Genomic DNA, 21,484 nt, shown 5'->3' on the forward strand with positions numbered 1-21,484 from the left:
ATTAAACTGAGAGGTCAAATAAGATCAGGACCAAAAGATGATTATTGTCTTTAACAATATGAAGGCCATTTGGAGACCATAGCAAGACATTTTTGTAGTATAGTGAGAATGGAAGCCAGATTGGAATTGGTTCAGAAGTTGGGGAGAGAGAAGGTGTTGAAATACAGGTATTTGTCTATAAAGATAACTTTTTAAAATGATAATGGGAAATAGCCAGCCTGGAGAGAGACATGGCTAAGTAATAGTAATGTAGATTATTTAATTATCTAACCAATTATTATATTAATTGTAATATATTAATTATATAGTGTTAATTATTATATAATATATAATTATAGCGACATCTTGTAGGGAGGAAAAGCTCTCCTTTGGGAGACTGTAGGTTTGAGTTCTAGTGTCCTCCTTCACCCCTTCTCCAGTTCTCCAGTTTTTACAACACACACACACACACACACACACACAGTCTCTCTCTCTCGCTCACTCTCTCTTTCTCTTTCTCTCTCTCTCTCACTCATGCATATGGTTGCCATGGTTGCTTCTTTAACTTCGCTCTCCAGGCTGATGCAGTAGCAGTAGTTCTTGAGATGTTGACATCTTCAGTAGGGAGATAGGACATTGCCATTACATAGGAATAAAAGAAAAAAGCAGTGCAGGTGAGTTTGTGGCTGTGCATTTAGGAAATTGAAGTTGTTCATTATGTCTGTGCTTAAGGAGGTTGAAGTCTATCTTTCAGCTCTCTCACTTCTAGTATCAAGTTTGCTGTGGAATTCCTGCATCATGTATTTTGCTTGATCTTTTGCCTGCCTTATTCTAAAGACTATTGACCCTTTTCACCTCACCTCTCAACTTGCACTGAAATATTAATTCTGTTTGTAACTTTCTGAGAAGGAGAGCATGCAGGAAATGGAATATAAGAACTATTTCAGTTTATGTGGATAACCTGAAAAGTATCCTTAAGATATACCTTAAAACATATTGTGTATACTGATGGAAGATAATATGGTATAGTGAAAAATATGCTAGGCTAGAGATAGAGTTTTAATTCTGACTTTGCAAATTAGTTTTGTAATATTAGGCAAGTTATTTCATGATGTGTAAAATGAGGGGGCCTATGTAGGCTGCCTTTAATTGGCCTTTCTTTTTATAAGATTCTATATTTCTAAAAGAACTCTTTTTAGGAAAAGTTTTGGTAAGATATTTTTGTGGGTTTCATTTCAGGTGCCCTAATGCATGAGTTATCAAATGATGGTGCTCGTAGACAATTTGAATTTTATCTAGAAGAAATGATCCTCCCTCTCATGGTAGCTAGTGCCCAGAGTGGGGAACGGGAATGTCATATAGTGGTGCTTACAGATGATGATGTGGTTGATTGGGATGAAGAATATCCACCACAAATGGGAGAAGAATATTCACAAAGTAAGTATTCTGGCATGTTTTCTCTCTCCTGAATCATCACGAATTATTTCTTGTTTATGTAAAGAAAGAGCTCTTCTCATAGACTAGCAAACTATAGCCTGGGGGTCAATCCAGCCCATCGCCTATTTTTATAAATTAAGTTTTATGTATTGCCTATGGCTGCTTTCATGCTACAGTGGCAGAGTTGAGTAGTTGCAACAGAAACTGCATGGCTCGCAATGCCCAAAGTGTTTATTATATGTCCCTGTACAGAAGAATGTGCCCCGCCCATGCCATACACACATGGTTAGTTATTTGTTGACTCTCTGGAACTTGATAGATTTTTTTTCTTTGTATTTAAAAGCATTCAGGAGAACTAGTTCCTTTATAAAAATAGCTTTTTTAAAAAATGAGGTTTTTTTACATAAATTTGGAAGCTTTAACTCATTGATTTTGAGGATAACTTTAAGTTCTAAGGTACCCTTTTTTAAAATATGATATATGTTCATCAAGGATACAATGACCTTTCATAAGGCTTTGTAGAATTATAGTTCTTTTGGGCATTTTGACCAAAATGGCCTATCTTGAGCAGCAATCACTAACACTGTTTCTTATTTTTTTTGTTATTTTTCTTGATGAGCCCAATATTAGTATTTTTGACTAGTTTTATAAATAAGGAAGAATTGAAAGAGTGACTCAAGGAATTGAATAAAATAGCCTAGCATCTTCTTCTGTACTATATAGTCTGTTGACTTGGTAAGGATTAGGGTTTAATATAGAAAGTAACAAAACACCTTCTCTCTGATTTTTCCATTTCACACACGCTTTTATAAAATCAAAACAAAGCAGACTCCAGATGGCATTCTTTTTTACTTCTAAAGGAGATTTTTGAAAGATTATTTTAACACAAGTTATGGTAGCACTTTACAGAGTTTGCACTGAGGTATTTCTTTTGCATGATGTACTTAAATGAGTGTTGTGATTCCTTTGTGGATAGTTGTAGTAATAGACATTTCTGTTGCTATTTCCTCAGTTCTAGGCTCTTTGCTGACAATGGTTTTCTATAATATGTGGAATAAAAAGTTGAACAAAACCCAAGAAAAATGAAAGGTTGTCAAAAATAAAAGAGGTATACTAAGTTATTTTCTGTTCAGGAAAAGGAGTGAACAAGCTTATAACTTACATTTTACTTTTCAAAAGGTTTGACCCCAAGAAAGTACAGCCAACCATAGAACATAGAAATGATATTATAGTGATAAAGGAATTATAATAAACCTGGTGTTTTCTTTTCCGTTGTTGAACTTTTCACTTCAATATTTTTTTGTTTTCTTGTTTTTTATCTTAAAGCTTAAAAGGCCTGAAAACATTTTTACTTAGTTGTCTAAATATGTATTATTTTGTATCAAGATGATCCAACATAAAGAAGATTCATTTGAGGAACTAGAGATAGCCTTTCAGCCTGATTTTTCTACATGTGACTCTATGACAGATATTGTCCTTTCTAAGATCTAAAATTATCTTAAAATGCCAGTAAATCTTAAGGATATAGTAATAATCACAAATTTACCCCATGAGTAGAGTTTATTTACGTATTTTCCTTTTATTGGCTCTTAAACCAGCATGTTTGGTTTGTGAGTGTGTTTTTCTTTTTTTGAAAAAACCTTTGCAGTTCACCTTTTAAGGGAGATAACTCAACCTGAAAGAGAGAAGGCGAGGAATGTCCATCAGTCTAACTCCCTGAAGTTCTCAGCACATTTGGAAGACTCAACATGTTGTCAGTGGAATATCTGTCCTTTGCAAAGCCAGTTTGCTCTAAACAGACTAACCTAGGCAGAACTTGCTCGAATCTGCCATTTTTAACATCAGTATTAAATGGGGCTGTTCGCCTGAATGGAAAACAGTTTGTGGGGAGGGTCTTTGCCTTTTGGGAAATTATTAATAGTTGCTCAATCCATGAAATGTAAAATGTATCTGTTTTGTACTCTTTGACAAGGCAGTTTTTCCCCCTCTAGACTAGACCTTGTAGACATCTTAGCAAAGTCCTTTACTTTGCTTGATAATGATGCGATATTGATATCTTCTTTGGATTCTCTTATTTGAAACTTGGGGCAGATCTCATTCCAGTAAATGTGTAGATGATGTATCTTTCAGAAGGAGTTCTTCCTATGGATTGGGTTTTCTGATTGGTTGTCAAAGCTTTTCTTGTTTCCACTTAAGTAGACATTTGCTTCTACATTAACTATACTGAATACTGCCCTGTCATGTTGGCTAGTCATCCTTTGGCATTACTGCATCCATTATTTGGGCTTTTAGGACTGTTAGGCCCCTTTGATGAGCAAGATAAATTTAAGTTCATCTCTAAATCCTTTAATTTAATACAATAATATTTTTGTCTTTTTGTTTCCAGTTATTTATAGCACAAAATTATATAGATTTTTCAAGTATATTGAAAACAGAGATGTGGCCAAGTCAGTTTTGAAGGAGAGGGGTCTTAAGAAGATTAGATTGGGAATAGAAGGTAAGACATTTTCATTATTTTCTATTAATTTTCTTTTGAAAACAAAAAGGTTAAAAACAATTGGATCTTATTTAGAATACAGTTGGAATGCTTTGAGAAAAACTCTGACAAATGATTACCACATGCTTATGCAGTAGACCTATAAATAACAAAAATCAGCTGCACTTAGAAGACAGATAAAAGGCCATTAGAAATTGTTATTCCATAAGATTCTCTAGTGATAGAGATATGAATTTGTCTTTTTCTGCCCTAGTTTGCCCTAATTCATTTTTGACAAAGCCCATGTGGTGTGTGTGGACATGAATATATGTACATTCCCATAGGATTGGCAGGGCTCTTTGCATAGTAGTGATCATTGAAGCCCAATAGAATTAAAAATTACTTCCTGAAAATTCATGTAAAAGCAGCACTACTAGTGGCTTACTTATGTCTTAAAGTATGATAATAGCTTATTTTCAAGGTAAGTACAAATTATGAAATATTCTTTCATCTTATGTAAAAGCATAGAGTTTTAGATAGCTTACTTTATGAATTAAAAGAATTTTTCTGTAATGTTTTATCAGATGCCTCTTTTATTTTAAAATACCCTTAAGAAGAACAAAGTGTCTTAATTGATATAACATGACAAAGTAAAGACTAAAAGCTCTGGAGCCAGATTACTTATGTTCAAATCCTGTGACTTAATAGCTGTATGACCTTGGCCAAGGCACTAAAAAATTCTGTGCCTCAATTTCTTTCCTCTAAAATGAGAGCATTAATGAGTACTTTATAAGGTTTTTGTAAGGATAGAATGAATTAATATATGAAAAACACTGCCTAGTACACAGTAAGTTTGCAGCATATGTTTGTGATGGTGATAATGAAGATAAGAGTGTTGATCATTGACCTACCTGATTGAACTGCTGGAGAACAGTAATGGGCTGCTGAGATATATAGGAAGAATAACCAGAAACAGGATTTTTGTGTGAGAAGGTGCAGAGACTTTGGGCTTAAAAAGCAGTGGAATTGCTGATAAAGGAAGCATTGGTCTAGTGTCCTAGTCCATTATTTTGTAAACAGTGAGATTTAGCTACTTGGTCTTAGAGCTAGAGAGAAGGCACTGGGAGCTACTTTAGACTGGGAGGACAGGGAAGGCCTCCTGAGGAGAAGACATTCAAGGGGAGGCCTGGTGACAAAAATGGTTCTAGAAGGAGAAAATAGCAAGTGCAAAAGGGTTGAGGTAGGAATGAGCTTACTATATTTGTAGTACAGAAAACATACATGTATGTCTGGTATAATACATGAGGAGGAGATTTGAAGAGATATAGTTGGTCTGAAAGTTAGTAGAAGAGATAAAGTAGGATCAGAAGATGCAGGGTCTTATAGGCCATGGTAAGGAGTATACTGGCCAAGTGTCTTAAGGTAAGTCCCTCAGCCTTTCTGAGCATCAGTTTCCTTTATCTTGGTAGTGAATATAATACTCTGTCTATCTTAGAGGATAGTTGTGATAATCAAATATTATTTACTAGAAATTACTTCCTTCCCACTCTACTTCCTCTTTCTCTACATGGCGACTATTATTCATCCTTTAAATCCTCTGAAACCTTCTTGGAACCTCTGTGAAATTGTTCCTTAGAATAATTTGCTATATAATACTCTGTTCAGTCATAGACTGTGAGCTCCTTGAGAGAAGTCAAGTTGCATATTGCATACCTAACATGTGGCCTAGTTCCTAGGTATAGGTGGTTCTCAAATAGTAAATAAATGATTTATGGAAAAGCTATATGTAAATTAGTTACTGAAAGTGAGGACTTCTTTCTCTGTCACAGGGAGATAATAGCAGTGCTCTAAAGCATTGAGCCATAACTCTTAAATGAATTTTCATATAATTGTAAGGACCTATAACAAGTACTATTTACTATTAACCTCATATAAAATTCATTTAAAATAGTACATTATATGTGTATGTATATATATATTATGTAATATATATCTGTATGTATATATGATATATATAATATTTCACTCCTAAATATTTTAATATGCAGCTCTAAAAATATTTTAACATACCCAACAAAATTAAAGAATACTTTATTTGAATCAATCCATATTGAAATTTCTCAGTGGTCTCCCCAAATTTCCTTTTAGCTGTTTTCTCTAAACCAACATTCAGTCTAGGACCACATCTTATAACTAACTGCTTGTTTTGTCAAATTTCTCAATCTAGAATAGTTCCTTATTTATGATATTGTCCTATTGAAGAGTCTGGGCCAGTTGTCTTGTAGAAGACCCCACTTCTGGATTTGCCCTATTATTTCCTTGGTGTGTCCTTCAGTTTAGTCCCTCTCTTCTGTAATTTCTGTGAACTGTAAGTTAGATTAAAGGCTTAGTCTGTGTATTAGTCCATTTTCTCACTGCTATAAAGAACTACCTGAAAGTGGGTCATTTATGAAGAAGCAAAGAGATTTATTTGGTGCACAGTTGTGCAGGCTTAACAGGAAGCATGACTGGGAGGCCTCAGGAAACTTATAATCATGGCAGAAGGCAAAGAGGAAGCAAGGACCTTCTTCACATGGTGGCAGGAGAGAGTGAAGGAACTGCCACATACTTTTTAACTGTCAGATCTCGTGAGAACTCACTATCACAAGAACAGCATGGTGGAAACCGCCGCCATGATTCAAACACCTCCCACCAGGCCCCTCTCCTGACACGCTGGGATTACTGTTTGTAATGAGATTTGGGTGGGAACACAGAGCCAAACCATATCTGTGGGTGACAACCTGATCTCTCCATTAGAAGATTAAGATGTTCCTTTGTGCGGTATTATTTTGACACTAAGAATGTTCAGCTCCCTGCTAATCATTACCTAAAGGTTTTAAATACTAGTTGATAATTTTTGCCTGAATTTGTAATTTCATTGAGGATTGCAAAATGATAATTTTCTTATTTATCATTCCTTTTACATTTATCAGCTGGTATTTTGTAAAACAGAGCTTTCCTCCACCTAATGAGGTTATTTGGTTAGCTATCATTATCTCTGTTTTTTTTTTTTTTTTAATTATACTTTAGGTTTTAGGGTACATGTGCACAATGTGCAGGTTTGTTACATATGTATCCATGTGCCATGTTGATTTCCTGCACCCATTAACTCGTCTTTTAGCATTAGGTATATCTCCTAATGCTGTCCCTCCCCCCTCCCCCCACCCCACAACAGTCCCCAGTGTGTGATGTTCCCCTTCCTGTGTCCATGAGTTCTCATTGTTCAATTCCCACCTATGAGTGAGAACATGCGGTGTTTGGTTTTTTGTCCTTGCGATAGTTTACTGAGAATGATGTTTTCCAGTTTCATCCATGTCCCTACAAAGGACATGAACTCATCATTTTTTATGGCTGCATAGTATTCCATGGTGTATATGTGCCACATTTTCTTAATTCAGTCTATCATTATCTCTGCTTTTAAGAGAAAGAAGCTAAAGCTTAAAAGGTTGAGTACTTATTAAAGTTTTTTTGGGAATAAATAGCAGAGCCAGGTCTTGAATCCAAGTCTCTGTGATTTGAGTCTGTGAGTGGTTTTGAAATATTATTTTAAGTGGAAATTTAAAAAATTTAAAATTTAAAGTGTAAAAAATTTCCACTTAAATAGCCAATATTATTTGCCTGTGTACTACAGTCTATGATATTGGGCTTGACTTTGGCAGGGCGGTAACTAACCAGGCTCTTCTGTTCTTTTTTTCAATAACTGCTTCTATGTACTGAAGCACTCTTTTCTTTCTCCACTAATATGTACACCAGTAGCCATATTTTCTTATCAAGTCTATTACTTTTACCTCTTGAAAAAATAAGTAGAATGGTCATGACCCCAGCAGAAGTGTTGAGACTTTCCTGGGATTAAAGAAAAAAAATTGAGATTTCCAAGTTAGCCATTTTGTTACTATCCTCCCCCACCATTTCTATGCCCCTGCCATACCAATCCCAAGTCCCTTAAAAAAAGTTTATTAGAATATTAAATGTGTTGACTTTTATGGGAGCTAGGTTGGGTTGGTGTATAAGAGACATGAGGAGGACCGGAGAGAACTTGGATATGTGAGAAAACATGACTTATAAGGCCAGAAGTGTTCAAAAAATAATTTTAGCTCTGTGGTCCCATATTCATATTGAGAGATTGCTATAGTCAGGCCTACCTAAGGCCTCTTCTACTTAACTTTTAAGCAGGATTTTTGGGTGTATTGGTGTTGTTAAACACAAATGTGTTGTGGGAAAGCACAGATAATTCTTACCTAAATCATTCTCTACACCACAATTCCACCGAAAGGCACTTCTTTGGGGTTTTTCATTTTGTTTGTTTCACTTATCCCTTAATGGAACATCTCTCAACCTCCTAGGGTTGGGTTCTTAAGGCAGTTTAGGACTACTGCTACCCCATCTAGCAGACCATATTGGATGTGGCCTTACTCCCATCATTAGTCCTTGTCCTGAACTCAGTAGAAAGCTCTCTTCTGTCAGAGTAATTGGCTGAGACTTAGAACAGAACCTGAAGAGAACAAACTCTAAAATAATTGTGGAATTACAGTTACCATAGAATATAGGAAATGCGAGACAAAGTAATGAAGTCTTTAATTGGATGGGATTGTGAATTGTTCCACCCTCTACATCCTGGGCAGGAATGGCAAGACAGTAGTAGGACTGGCTCTTATCACTGAAAGTTCACCTATATACAGAATCTCTGATTTCCCAATTCCATGTTTCTGGAACTGCATACAAAATTTTGTTCTCTGCAAGATTTAAACAAACTAAGCATAAAAAAAAAATCTGAGCTTCTCTTTTAATAAAGAGTAGAATTTACTGTTTATTAAAGAGTAGAATTTACTCATGGCTCTCCTCCATTTGACCATAATCTGTCTTCTAATGTTACCTCCAGCTATTTCCCAGTACACTTTCAGTCCAGTCATACATGTGTTAGGATCTCCTAAACCATCTTCTGTGTTCCTGCCTCTGTAGCTTACCTGATGCAATTCTCTCCTTAGAATGATACTTTCTCTGCCTACCTTGCGCTCCCCTTGTTTCTGCCCATCCCATTTTGCTCATTCATTAAGATTAAGGAAGGCCTTCAAGAAGCTTTTTCTATTTTAGTCCATTAGAATCTCATTCATCTTCTGAATTCTTTATGCTTCCACTATTGCTTTAACACTTTCTCTTATGTACGTATGTTTGCTGTTTGGAATATTCTTTGACTTTATGAACAATTTAATGACTCTTAATAGAGCATAAACACCTTTAAGGTAGCACTCTGGCATTACAATTTTGTGATGCAGTAGCTGCTAAACCATTAACTGTTGACTGAATAGGTTGGTAAATCTGCAAGTCAGGGGCAGGCTTGCTCTATCTATCTGTCTGTCTGTCTGTCTGTCTGTCTGTCTATCTATCTATCATCTATCTATCTATCTATCTATATCTATTTATCTATCTATCTGTCTATCTATCTATCTATTCTATCAGACAGGGTCTCACTCTGTCGCCAAGCTGGAATGCGGTGGCGTGACCTCGGCTCACTGCAGTCTCCGCCTCCTGGGTTCAAGTGATTCTCCTGCCTCAGCCTCCCAAGTAGCTGGGACTACAGGCGCACACCACCACACCCAGCTAATTTTTGTATTTTTAGTAGAGACGGGGTTTCACCATGTTGGCCAGGATGGACTCGATCTCTTGATTTCATGATCCGCCTGCCTTGGCCTCCCAAAGGGCTGATTTTACTTTATTTTTAAAGGAAAAAATGTTCTGAGTAAGATGGATGTTGGAAGAGGTTATTACTTGTAACTAGCATATCCTGGTAGTTCATTGACTCTTTGTTCAAATATTTGTTTAGCACCTGCAGTGTATCAGGTACTATGCTAGGCACTGAGGATAAACGAACAGATACTGGCTTTGCCATATAGGAACTCATTATTTAGGTCAGAGAGTCAGACATACAAAAAGGTAATTACAGTTTAGTTCTGTTAAGTATTGTTAACATATGGGAGTGCTATGGAGCATAAGAAGTGAATGATTAAATGTTGGAGATTCTTAATGTTTTTGCCAAGGATAAAAGAAGGTGGAGCGCAGGGGTAAGGAGGCTGAGAGGGAAGAGGCAGCAGAACAATTTATGTAAAAGCATGTTTGGGGAAAGCTTAATATGGCAGGTGTATTTAAGAACTCTAGAGTTAAGAGTGTAGCATCATAGTAGATGACAGTAAGTAGATATGGAACCAGGTTGTAAAAAAAGCCTTGTATAATACTCTAAGGAGTACAGACCTTCCCATTAAGCACGAGGAAACCATTGGTAGTTTTTAAGCAAGGATTGTGATATGATTACATTTGTCTAGAGTGGTGATTTTGTGTGGAGGACAGAATACAAGGAGATGGGAATTTTAAAGTCTTTCTAATAGTCCAGGAGGAATCAAGGACAAGGGAATGAAGATGGAGACCTTTCTGATTTCTGGTGCTGCCTTCAGAGGTAATTGACCAAAAGTATGAAATGAAGACATTCTACAGGTTTTTAGATTTTCAGTTTTGTTCACCTGCTGCACCTATCTCACCCCCACCACATACACACATACTGCAAACATGGCTATTTGTACTAGCTACCAACGATGCGTACATACATTCCCTTATGCAGTAATCATTAATTGATCCCCGACTATGTGAGGCCATTCTGTTTTTTCTGATTCTAACTATGGTCTAACTTTGGCCTATGGGCCAAAGTCAGCTCATTGCCTCATTTTTATAAAGTTTTATTGAAACATACACATGTGGCTGGGCACAGTGGCTCACACCTGTAATCCCAGCACTTTGGGAAGCCGAAGATCACTGGAGGTCGGGAGTTTGAGATCAGCCTGGCCAACATGGTGAAACCCCATCTCTACCAACAATACAAAAATTAGCCAGGTGTGGTGGCAGGCACCTGTAATCCCAGCTACTCGAGAGGCTGAGGCAGGAGAATCTCTTGAACCTGGAAGACAGAAGTTGCAGTGAGCCGAGATAGCACCACTGCATTCCAGCCTGGGTGACAGAGACTCCATCTCCAAAAAAAAAGAAAAAGAAAAACATACACACGCTCATTCATTTACGTATTCTCTGTGGCTGATTTCACTTTACAGTGGCAGAGAGAAGTAGTTCTAGTAGAAACCATGTGGCCTACAAGCCTGAAGTATTTACTCTGGACCTTTACAGAAAGTGTTTGCCAATCCCTGGTCCAAACTAGTTAATTCTTACTAGAAGAAAGGAGGGAAGGGGTCTGTAATAGTTTCTTAAGGACAGTTGATCTTTGGAGAAATGGCCTTACTAGTAAGTAACTAATTTTTTTTTTTTCAAATCTAGGGTTGTCCTTACTTTTAAGTGACTATGTTCCAAAAGAGGAAGGTAATATTAGGTATTATTAATCAGGGAACGCTGCTTTGGAAATGTGACTATAAATTGAATGCTTGGTTGTTGGGAGTAGTAATGTTAAAATGATATGGGAGGTTAAAATGTTGGCCTTGCTGATCTAGATGCAGAAGTATCTAGAACCACCTGGAGAGCTGTACAGCTTTTTCATTTAACACATGTACCCTAAAACCCTAAAGTATAATTAAAAAAAAAAAAAAAAAAAAGAAATTGACCTAAAAGTATGCAACAAATCAAAGCATCATTAATTTAATAAAATCTATAAACTTTAAAAAAAAAAAAAGAAAAGAAAAAACTCAGAGCAATATAAAGACGAGATGTAGGTTTAAGGAAACTAGAAGGCTAATGTGGCATAAATTCCAGGCCTGTAGGCCAGGTAATCCTGTGACGAGAATATAAGGATACATAGCTAGAGGCCGGCATGGTGGCTTGCGCCTGTAATCCCAGCATTTTGGGAGGCCGAGGCAGATCACTTGAGGTCAGGAGTTCGAGACCAGCCTGGGCAATCTGGTGAAACTCCCTCTCTACTAAAAATACAAAAATTAGCCAGGCACGGTGGCACATGCCTGTAATCCCCGCTACTCTGGAGACTGAGGTGGGAGAATTGTTTGAACCTGGGAGGCAGAGGTTGCAGTAAGCCAAGATCGCACCATGGCACTCCAGCCTGGGTGACAAAGTGAGACTCTATGTCAAAAAAAAAAAAAAGGATGCATAGCTAGAGATCAAGATCTGCTCCAACATACTCCTACTTTAAGAATGTTTTTTTGATGTTTGGTATATTGAGTAATTGAAAGAATGATAGAAGATTTTATGAATTACATCAATATGGTTTTCATGTCTGGCTCATGAACTGATGAGTAGGTGGATGGAATATTGTTTTCACTTCTTTGTTTTAATTTCTGTTTCTTTAGGATCTATAGCAGAAAAGCTTTCCAAGGCAAAATTGGGTGAGAGGTCTGTGTGTGTCTCCTCAGTTTTTAAAATCTTTCTTTCAGGTTATCCTACCTACAAAGAAAAAGTAAAGAAAAGGCCTGGAGGCCGCCCAGAAGTGATCTACAACTATGTCCAAAGACCCTTTATTCGAATGTCCTGGGAGAAGGAAGAAGGAAAGAGTCGGCATGTAGACTTTCAGTGTGTAAAGAGTAAATCTATCACCAATCTTGCAGCAGCTGCGGCAGACATTCCTCAGGACCAGCTGGTAGTCATGCACCCAACTCCACAAGTGGATGAGCTGGATATTCTCCCTATCCATCCCCCTTCTGGCAACAGTGACCTCGATCCTGATGCACAGAATCCAATGCTGTGATGCTGATTTTCCTTGAAACCATAGCATGCTACTCTTCACAGTGACGTTGTACTCTCCTCATTCTGCACTGCAAGGCCACTCTTCTTCATTGTGAGATGCACATAACAATGTTTAGGATATTGCAGTGTAGGCTTTTTTAAAGACCAAAGGTAGCTGAATGGTTTTTTAAAAATGAGTACAACTCTAGCATTTTGAAGTTCCAGTTATATAAATGTATTTGTTTACCAGTAGGTTTGTGAAATTGGTTCTTTGTATGGGGGACGGTCCTTTTTCACACATCTAGGTCTTTTCAGAAGTGGTGGAAATTGGCAGCTGGGGTACTTTCAGTTTGGATTGATATTCATCACACCTCAGACAAAATGCAGAGTATTATATAGTTGCACTTTATAAATGGTGGTTAAATGGAAATGTTCAAGCCATTTTATAGTTGTGATGCACAATATAATTTAAGTGCTTCTGTCAAAGTATTCCTCCAGTAAAATTTGTATAGTTTGCTGCCCTTGATGAGCAAAAAGTATTTATCTTGGGCTTATCTGAATGATCAGGATGAGATTTAATGCCCATATCTTATCAGTTCAGTTATCTCCAGGGCCATTTCACCCTTTAGAGTGAGTCACATGCAGGGAGTGTGAATGTCAGAGGTGGTTTATTATCCAGTCTGCCTTACCCTTAATCTGTTCACAGATATTTATTTACTAATGCTTTTTTTTCTTAAGAGTTATGGGATAGGAAAATGAAGTGTTTGCTCTTCATTTACTAAATGATTGTAAACTTGAGTTTTTCATCAAAATAAAATTCCATTGTTTTAATGTTTCTGACCAAATTTATAACCACGTTGACCAGATTTTTAGTCTCATAATTTCCCATCTCGCTGGTATAAGTATTATTAGAAATAGTAGCTCAAGGAGCTTTAACTTACTATATGTGTGATGAGGCATTTAAATTCCCTAAGTATAAAATATACTATAAATCAAAACAATATTAGAGCTGAAGAGTATTTTCTAGTCCAACTTGATATGAAGGGCAAAATGACTCTACTAGGTCATATAGTCACCCTAAGTTTCAGTGCCAGTTTCTCATACTAGTTCAGTGCTTTTTCCATTATACCATGCTACTTTGCTTAGCAAATTATTTATGCAAATGCTATTCTAAATATTCTTTGGTCCAATTCAAGAAGGAATCAAATATTTAGGTGCTTTAGGACTGGGGTCACTTACTACGTAACTGAAGTCATATTAGAGAGGTGTAGCATTAGAGAAGCCAATTTGTTAAATATAATCTTGAATTTATAATTTCAGAGGATTCGATGTTTGTGTATAAGCAGTAACATCTTCGTTCTCACATAAATTAAAATCGCAACAATTTAGAAATGAACTATTTTAACAACACAGCTAAGCTAGTAGCATGGGGAAATTATGCAAGCCCAGAATCGTTAGGAAGGCCAGAAAAGCACCACAAATGCTACTGGCATAGATCGTCCTTGAACATCCACTGTAGAAACTCATAATCCAGCCCTGCAACACGTAGGATTTTTTTTGTAATTATTTGAAATGTGAACAGTATTTATAGAACAAGGGAAACATTTATTAAAAATATTTAACTGTCTAGTACATTATACTTTAACCCATATTTATAGTAAAGGATTCTTACAAGGAAGAATAAACGGCTTTATGATACAATTAGTATAAGAAATATCCACATGGGGGACTTCTTTGTAGTGTAAAAACACCATACATCTGAAATGTCCATTTGCATATAAAAGCTACCAATGATGCTTCTGTGCACAATGATTAAAAAATTCAACACAAACAGAATCCAAAATATACAATTAATGCAAGCTATCCACAGCTAGCCCAATAATCAATGATGAGGAAACACTGGAGCAGGCTTAGTTCCACTTTGTCTGAAGTTACATATAGTAAGATTGACTTGTATCAATGGCTCTGAGATGGCTTTTATGAAGTCAGTACATAAAAGCTATTCTCTCCTTATCCAGTAAGCTTCACAGACTGTAAAACTCCACCAGTAATGCACTTTGATACTATAGCTGTTGCCAAAGCAACATGTAGTGTTTACAGCGGCCATGGCAAGTCACTAAAGTCAACAGGGCCACCCAGTCCAGCATCTGCTTCCAAGAGGCTCATGATGACAGCCATTGCTGCCTCATCATTACTGGGACTACTTGATCCTTGGTCGTTGTCAATCATGTCTATACCTATGTGGGGGTTCTCACCTGTGGGAGGAGATAAAGACTGGTCAGTGATTTTTTTTTTTAAAGCATCTTCAGATTAAGTAAGCAATTCCTAAGCACACTTTTAATAAGAAAGTTACATTTAATGGTAGGGTGAGACGCTGCTTTTTGGGTTGCATGGCTATCTTTTTTTATATTGCTGTTTTTCAGAGGAAAGACCCAATTTTTAAAAAATACATAAGAAATAAGTGGGGTTACGCTGTGAAGAAACACAGCTCTAAGGAATCAAATGATCATTTTAGAAATAAGTACAAAGTGCTTAAAATTTAGTAAATGTTAAAAATATTTGAGTTGAGCTTATTTTAATAATCTGATATAACCAGTTAAGAGGAGTTACAAAAAGAAAGGCAAATAGGAAGGGAGAGTTTAGGAAAATAACAGATCTAGAAAGACAAGTGGAGAAAAAGATGGATGTGATGGGAAAAGCAAACTCTTTTCACTTAATGACTTTTAATACCTTCTGATATGCTTACTAATCACCCTTCTAGGCATTATCTCTGAACCTTGATTAGCCTTCTCTCTGAAGAGATTATGCCCCACATGGGAGAAAGCCTATGTCTAGGTAGCTGTAGCCTCCTCTTGAGTTCAGGCACAAACTTGGACCTCCACCAATACTGAAGTCAACTTTTTAGAGATTTAAACAAATTTTAAACTTTTATTCTGTTCCTATCAAATTTATCTAGGATTAGCTTGTTTCATACAGTTCAGTTCTTAAAATTGACTTTATGTAAGATGTTTTGCAAGCTCATTGCAATGGAAACGAATAATAATGCCACTTACCAAGAATAGAAGAACTATCAGAATATGGATAACCTGGGTTCTCCTGAGCCTGGCCTGATAGTAGGCCACTGGAAGGAATGTCTGGAGTCCCTCCATTTAAAATCTACAAACAAAAGGGAAGTGTGAAGTTTGAATCAGTATTATGAGCAATGCCAAAAGGAAAATGAAGCATGTTGGAAATGCATGGGGTGGGGTGGGGAGAAGCTTCAGATGGCTTCAGTTTTCTGTTGGATGATTTCAAACAAGGAACTGTTAGACATGGTCAGAGTAAGAAAAAACCTTTCCCCCAAACTATCCTTTTCTCTTCATTTTAGTGAGCCCACAGAGGCAACTTAAAGGCTGAGTAAAATCCCAAGAGTGTTCAACTGCCTGGAATCATGATGCCCACATATTTCTTTAGGACCAATGCCTAAACTTCAATGAGCCCAGCTAGGCATTTCTCCTATAAGGGAATAAAACATCTTATAGTGACAGATATTTCTGAAGAAGAAGAACTGGAGTTAACAAGCTGTGAAGAGACACAGCTCTAAGAAGTTAAATGAAGAAAACACTTAAAAGTAAATCTCTTACACTAGAGGTGCCAACTTCAGTAACCTGTGGTTTAAGTTCTTAAGACAGGCTACTGGGGAGGATTATTACTACTACTCAGTAGGAGAACTCTGTCTCAAAATCTCCCCCACTCACCCCAGCTGCCTTCGCCTGGCTGAGTCTCAAAGAAGAGCATTCTTTGAGACCCATCTTGGATATACGTGAGGAAACAGTTTGGTAGCTGCTGCTTTCAGGCCTTGTCAGTAGGTGGCATTATAACTTACTTTATTTCCACAGCAACGTTTTGGTCTAGGGACCCTTTTACACTCTTAAAAAAACTATTGAGGACTCCAAAAAACTTTTGCTTATGTAGGCTGTATTTATCAATATTTACTGTATTTGAAGTTAAAACTAATAGATTTCTTAAATGTAATAAACCCACTACATGTTAACATAAATAATGAATAGTATTTTAATGAAAAATAACTGTTTTCCAAAACAATAACAAAAAATTACTGAGCAGAGTATTATTTTACATTTTTGCAAATCTAATGTCTGGCTTAATTTTCAACTGGATTCTCATATATGTTTTTCCATTCAGTCTATTTAGATACGTCTTGTGATTCAAGTATATGAAGGAAATCCAACCTCCCACAGATAAGTAGTTGGAAAAGGGAGGCATATTTTAATAGACTTTTCAAATAATTGTATTCTTTTTTGATACCACTTCAAAACTTGAGACGTAGAAGTTTCTTAAAGGTGAGTTGCAACGTGGAATCAAACCATATCAATGAATGTTTTGTACTCTTTATATCTTGGCACTTAGGATAGATCTTTTACCCTTACGTGATTTTGAAATACCTTGCATTGTTTAGTTACAAAATATTGGTTCACTTAGTTATGCAGATCTTCTATATGTTGACACATTTCATTATACTGCATCAAAATATCACCATTGTTAATACTCCCTATCTCATCCACAACATTTTTTAAGTTTTAGGAAGATCTCAAGGTCAAAGTAGCAGATACAAGTTTTCTAAAAATTCCAATTTTTGCTTGAAAGCTCAGATTTTATCATTGGCAACAAATATTGGTCAGTCATTTTCCTTGAAGTGACAGGTTCACTTCATTCATTTCCAAAAAAATGTATTCTAAATACCCCAAACCGAATGACCATATACAATAAAAATGGTGTCCAATGAAAATAGAAGCTAGTTCAACTCACAACTTAATCACACAAGTAGTTTTTGAGACAAACGTCATACTTTGGTATGCAGCACAAGTTCTCTGTGCGTACTTCTCATTTTGTCACAGAGCATTAAAAAGATGTGTGCTTGAGAATTTTATAAAAGTAATGATGGACATTTTCCCTCCCTCCCTCCCTCCCTCCCTTCCTTCCTTTCCTCCTTGACAGGGTCTCACTCTGGTTGCCCAGGCTGGTGTACAGTGGCACAATCTCAGCTCACTGCAGCCTCAACCTCCTGGGCTCAGATGATTCTCCCACCTCAGTCCCCCGAGTAGCTGGGATTACAGGTACACCACCACACCTGGATAATTTTTTGTATTTTTTAGTAAAGATGGGACTTCTCTATGTTGCCCAGACTTGCCTCGAACTGTTGGACTCAAGCAGTTTGCCTGCCTCAGCTTCCCAGAGTGCTGAGATTACAGGGATGAGCCACTGCACCTAGCCATGATGGACAATCTTAAATGAAACTGGCTTTAAACTGTTTTTTTACTGCGAGTGTGTGGTGGTGAAGAATACAGTGACTACTAGTATAATTTGGTGCCACTTGTCTGATTTTTGTAAAATGCCAACAGTTTTACCCAACAGTGCTTTTAGCATGAATAGTGCACATTATCAATACAGTGAAAAAATTAATGTTATTAAGAAAATAGCTTTAACCTTGCAGACCCTTAAAAGGATCTTGTGCCCTTTCTTTCTGGAAAAAGACTGCAGATGACATTTATAGAACTGCTGCTTTATCTGAATTTTCCTTAGTGCTTCTGGATGTCTGTACTCTCCTGCGACCTACGGAGGCTCACTTAGGCTTCCTTTTTAGCTTGATCCTGACTGAAACAACTGCAGGCTAAATGGTTCATTTTTGGACCTTCCAAATTTGAAAGTGACTGGAAAGGGCTGGGTATGGTGTACCATTTAATACTGCTGTCAGTTTTAACTGCCTTGTTTTTGCTGCTTTTCTTATAAGTCCTGCTGCCCAGGACTCATCTCGTGAGAACATCCAAATTTCTTCTCACAGATCCATTTTATAATCCATTCTTCCCAAAGAAAAGGGAGAATTTTCATAAGTGCCTCAAAAATAGCTGGGGCTTTATGATGCAGAGCACAGCTTTTGATTTCCGGTAGTTGTTGATGTGAAAAGAATTGGAAGTCATGAGCCCAGGATTGTAGTTTGGGGGCCATACTTATAAAACGAACGCTGAGGAGCCTGGATCTTGTCACTATAATGTTGTGAAGGTGAGATGAGACAATGCATATGAAAGTTCTTTGAGTAATATTTAAGCCTATACTGGACTGATAACCTTTCAAAACCAATCAGTAGAATCCTTGGTAATACCAGGAGTCAAGTCAAGTGCCTAAAAGTTAACTTGAGAAGCAGAGACGAAGACCACCCTAAGAAGATGGTGGATCCAATATGCAGGAAGGACCTGGAGGTATAACAGAAAAACAGCTAAGAAGACAGCTGGCAAGCAGTGTGTGTGTTGTGGGCAGGGGGGCGGGGGGCACGGGACACCAAGCCCAGACTTCATGTCAATGGTATTTTGGACCAAGCACTTTCACATATATTATCTCACAACAGGACCTCATATGCAAAGATGCTGGCTACCCTAACCAGTATTAGCTCCATTATAAAGAAAACTAGGGCTTCAAAGTTGTACAAGTTCACATAACTAGCACATGGCAAGGCCAAGCTTTGAACCCAGGTCTTTCTTACTTTGTAGTCTTACCCATTAATTTGTTGACTTTCAACCTTTTTGGGGGGAGCAAAACCCTTTTTCAAATAGAAATGTTCGCAGAAGATTCCTATATAAAAAAGAAGTATTGCTGCCCTTGTAGAAGCAGGATTTCTGCCCTTACCCTCTCTCCTTAGCAACTATCCCCACGCCCATCCTACCTGGTAACACCACAGCTCTTGGTAACCTGAACAAACCTCCAGGGAGCTCAGTTTTGAAAATCCTTGCCCTGCTTTTGATGGTTCGTGCCCTAGGAGTCCTGCCTATGGAAATTCCTAATATTCTCTCTCTGTGTTTTAGGAGATGGGGAAGGAAGCCATTGTGTCCAAAATGATGGCCTTCAAACTGTCCTAAGCTCTACTGACATCAGGCTGTATAAACAGATTTATGGTTTACGATTAACATGGGCCTAGGCTTATAAGTTCTCCGGCAAAGATGAAAACAAATGACTGGTTCCTAAACCTATTTATAGGGTAGTCTTATAGCAAGCTCTTCATGAGGGCTGGTGATTGATCCACTGCTTGGATCCAATGCTGTCACACCACAGGAACCCCCAGGCAGCAGATCCCCAAGTATTCTGCAGCTATAAAGCATGGCTTGATTTCCAAAGCACTGCTGGTGGCATTGCTGTTTCCATTGCCTGCCCTAGACACTAATATTTTCTCCCTTGAAAACTCCTGGCAGAGAATGAGAAGCTTTTCTATGTGAGGTACTCAATAATCTTTCCCTCATGGGAACTCTTGAATTGCTCCCTCAATTAAATGAACTGACAGTTCCCCATTCCTTATTCTTTCTCCCTTCTTCCACGCACATGGAAGAAAGCCTCTGAGGATGTCAGCAAGCCTCCCTAGCCCTACCAGTATGCTTTGTATCCAGCCTCACACAGATGCATTTACTTCAAGGAGGAAGTAGTACAACTTGTTTCAGCAATCGCAGTTGCAATTCCATACTCCCACCCCCAACATTTCAGATCTTGGGCAAGAGGCTCTCTAGCTTAGGCTAAGAGTCATCAGTCTTACCTTCTTGCCTCCTGGAGAAGAAGCATCAGGGGGAGGTGTACTCGTGATGTTCAATGGGCTGGAGCCACAGCTAGAAGGCGATGACCCTCTTATCCTGTCAGAAAAGAGAATTACACTGCCTTTTCTTTTTTCAGTGGAGTGTGTGTGTTTTGTTAAGGGGTAAAGGTGAGAAAGGGGATGAAGATCTAGATTAAGGTTTGGCAAGCTTTTTCTGTAAGGGCCAGATAGTAGGCTCTCTAGGCCATATGGTGTCTGTCACAAATGCTCAACTCTGCCTCTGCAGCTTGAAAGCAGCCACAGACATGAATTGGTGTGGCTGTGTTCCAATAAAACTTTATTTACAAAAACAGGTGACAAGATGGATTTGTTCTACAGGCACCTGATCTAGAATGCAGTCCCTAGAGTCAAGCGTCTCACTGACAAAGCCCTTGGATTGGAGTTTGCATTCAGTTGGTGAATTTCAAGTAAGTGGCCAGTTTTATTTCCTCACAGAATCCAGGTGAATTGGAGGAGAACTTCTAAGATGAACCTCCATCTTTGATCCACAGAAAACAATTTATCCCCTTCTCCACAAACACTGTTTAGCTAGTGAATACTCTTAGGACATGGAGAGCACCAGGGTCTAAAAGGTAGCCTAGTAGTAGTGACAGTAAAAGCAGCCTTTGAAGGCAGTGGTTGATGAAAAATGGGTCCAGGCCTTTCTTATCTAGCATATCTCTCAGATGATTTATAGAAGGGAAGACTTAGAACTGTAAATCCACCTAAACACTTCTCAGGCTGAAGGACCTCAGGAAAGAATCCATCACTTGGCATTGCAGCTACAGTTTAGGGAGAGTGTGATGGCAGTTATGTAACCACAGGGCTTTCAGCTCCTACATGGATGAATGCAGCTTTTAGGTGACCCAGAGACCACTTCCTCCACCACCCAGAAATCTTTTGGTTCTTATACTGCCTAGTTGTCTAGATTTGTGAGTGAACAAGTTTTCTTTCTGGATTATAAGCTTAACAGCAGTTTACAACTACGTATTATGTATTCTCAGCATGCACAAACGGCTGCTAATTGCTTACAGAAAAGTTGCTGAGTGTCCCCCACCTTTCTCTGTCTATGAAACCACTATTTTCCTAGGTTTCTCATCTTGGAATTGCTGTTTCATCATTCCTGATTTCATCTTCAAACGCTAGACCTTAGATGATTGATTTCTCTTTTGGCAGTGTCATCTCTGTAGGATAAGGCCTCATTCCTGAGTTACCAAATATGCCCACCTTCATCTCTCCCTTTTCCAATGCAACTTCCACAAAGCGTAACACAAGACTTTGGG

The 21,484-nt window shown here is 37.8% G+C and overlaps 2 protein-coding genes across 24 annotated transcripts in view; one reads left to right on the plus strand and one right to left on the minus strand.

Moving 5' to 3' along the window:
• Positions 1-13,423, plus strand: part of BTBD10 (BTB domain containing 10) — an 81,554-nt gene extending 68,131 nt beyond the window's left edge. For all 9 annotated transcript variants that reach the window (XM_055282381.2, XM_055282382.2, XM_063641977.1 and 6 more), the window contains 3 exons: positions 1,219-1,416; positions 3,803-3,913; positions 12,304-13,423. In XM_055282381.2, the coding sequence (XP_055138356.1) occupies positions 1,219-1,416; positions 3,803-3,913; positions 12,304-12,614 (620 nt within the window). In that variant the 3' untranslated portion in view covers positions 12,615-13,423. The remainder of the gene's footprint in view (positions 1-1,218; positions 1,417-3,802; positions 3,914-12,303) is intronic.
• Positions 13,424-14,176: 753 nt separating this feature from the next.
• Positions 14,177-21,484, minus strand: part of BMAL1 (basic helix-loop-helix ARNT like 1) — a 110,021-nt gene continuing 102,713 nt past the window's right edge. For 14 of the 15 annotated variants that reach the window (XM_063641972.1, XM_055282372.2, XM_063641975.1 and 11 more), the window contains 3 exons: positions 20,166-20,259; positions 15,646-15,748; positions 14,177-14,847 (listed from right to left, as the gene is read on the minus strand). In XM_063641972.1, coding sequence (XP_063498042.1) covers positions 14,687-14,847; positions 15,646-15,748; positions 20,166-20,259 — 358 coding nt within the window. In that variant the 3' untranslated portion in view covers positions 14,177-14,686. Of the gene's footprint in view, positions 14,848-15,645; positions 15,749-20,165; positions 20,260-21,484 lie in introns of those variants that run through there. The other variant, XR_010121525.1, reaches the window with a different exon arrangement.

Source organism: Symphalangus syndactylus, chromosome 6 (genome assembly GCF_028878055.3).
Source record: "Symphalangus syndactylus isolate Jambi chromosome 6, NHGRI_mSymSyn1-v2.1_pri, whole genome shotgun sequence".
NCBI classification, from domain to species: Eukaryota; Metazoa; Chordata; class Mammalia; order Primates; family Hylobatidae; genus Symphalangus; species Symphalangus syndactylus.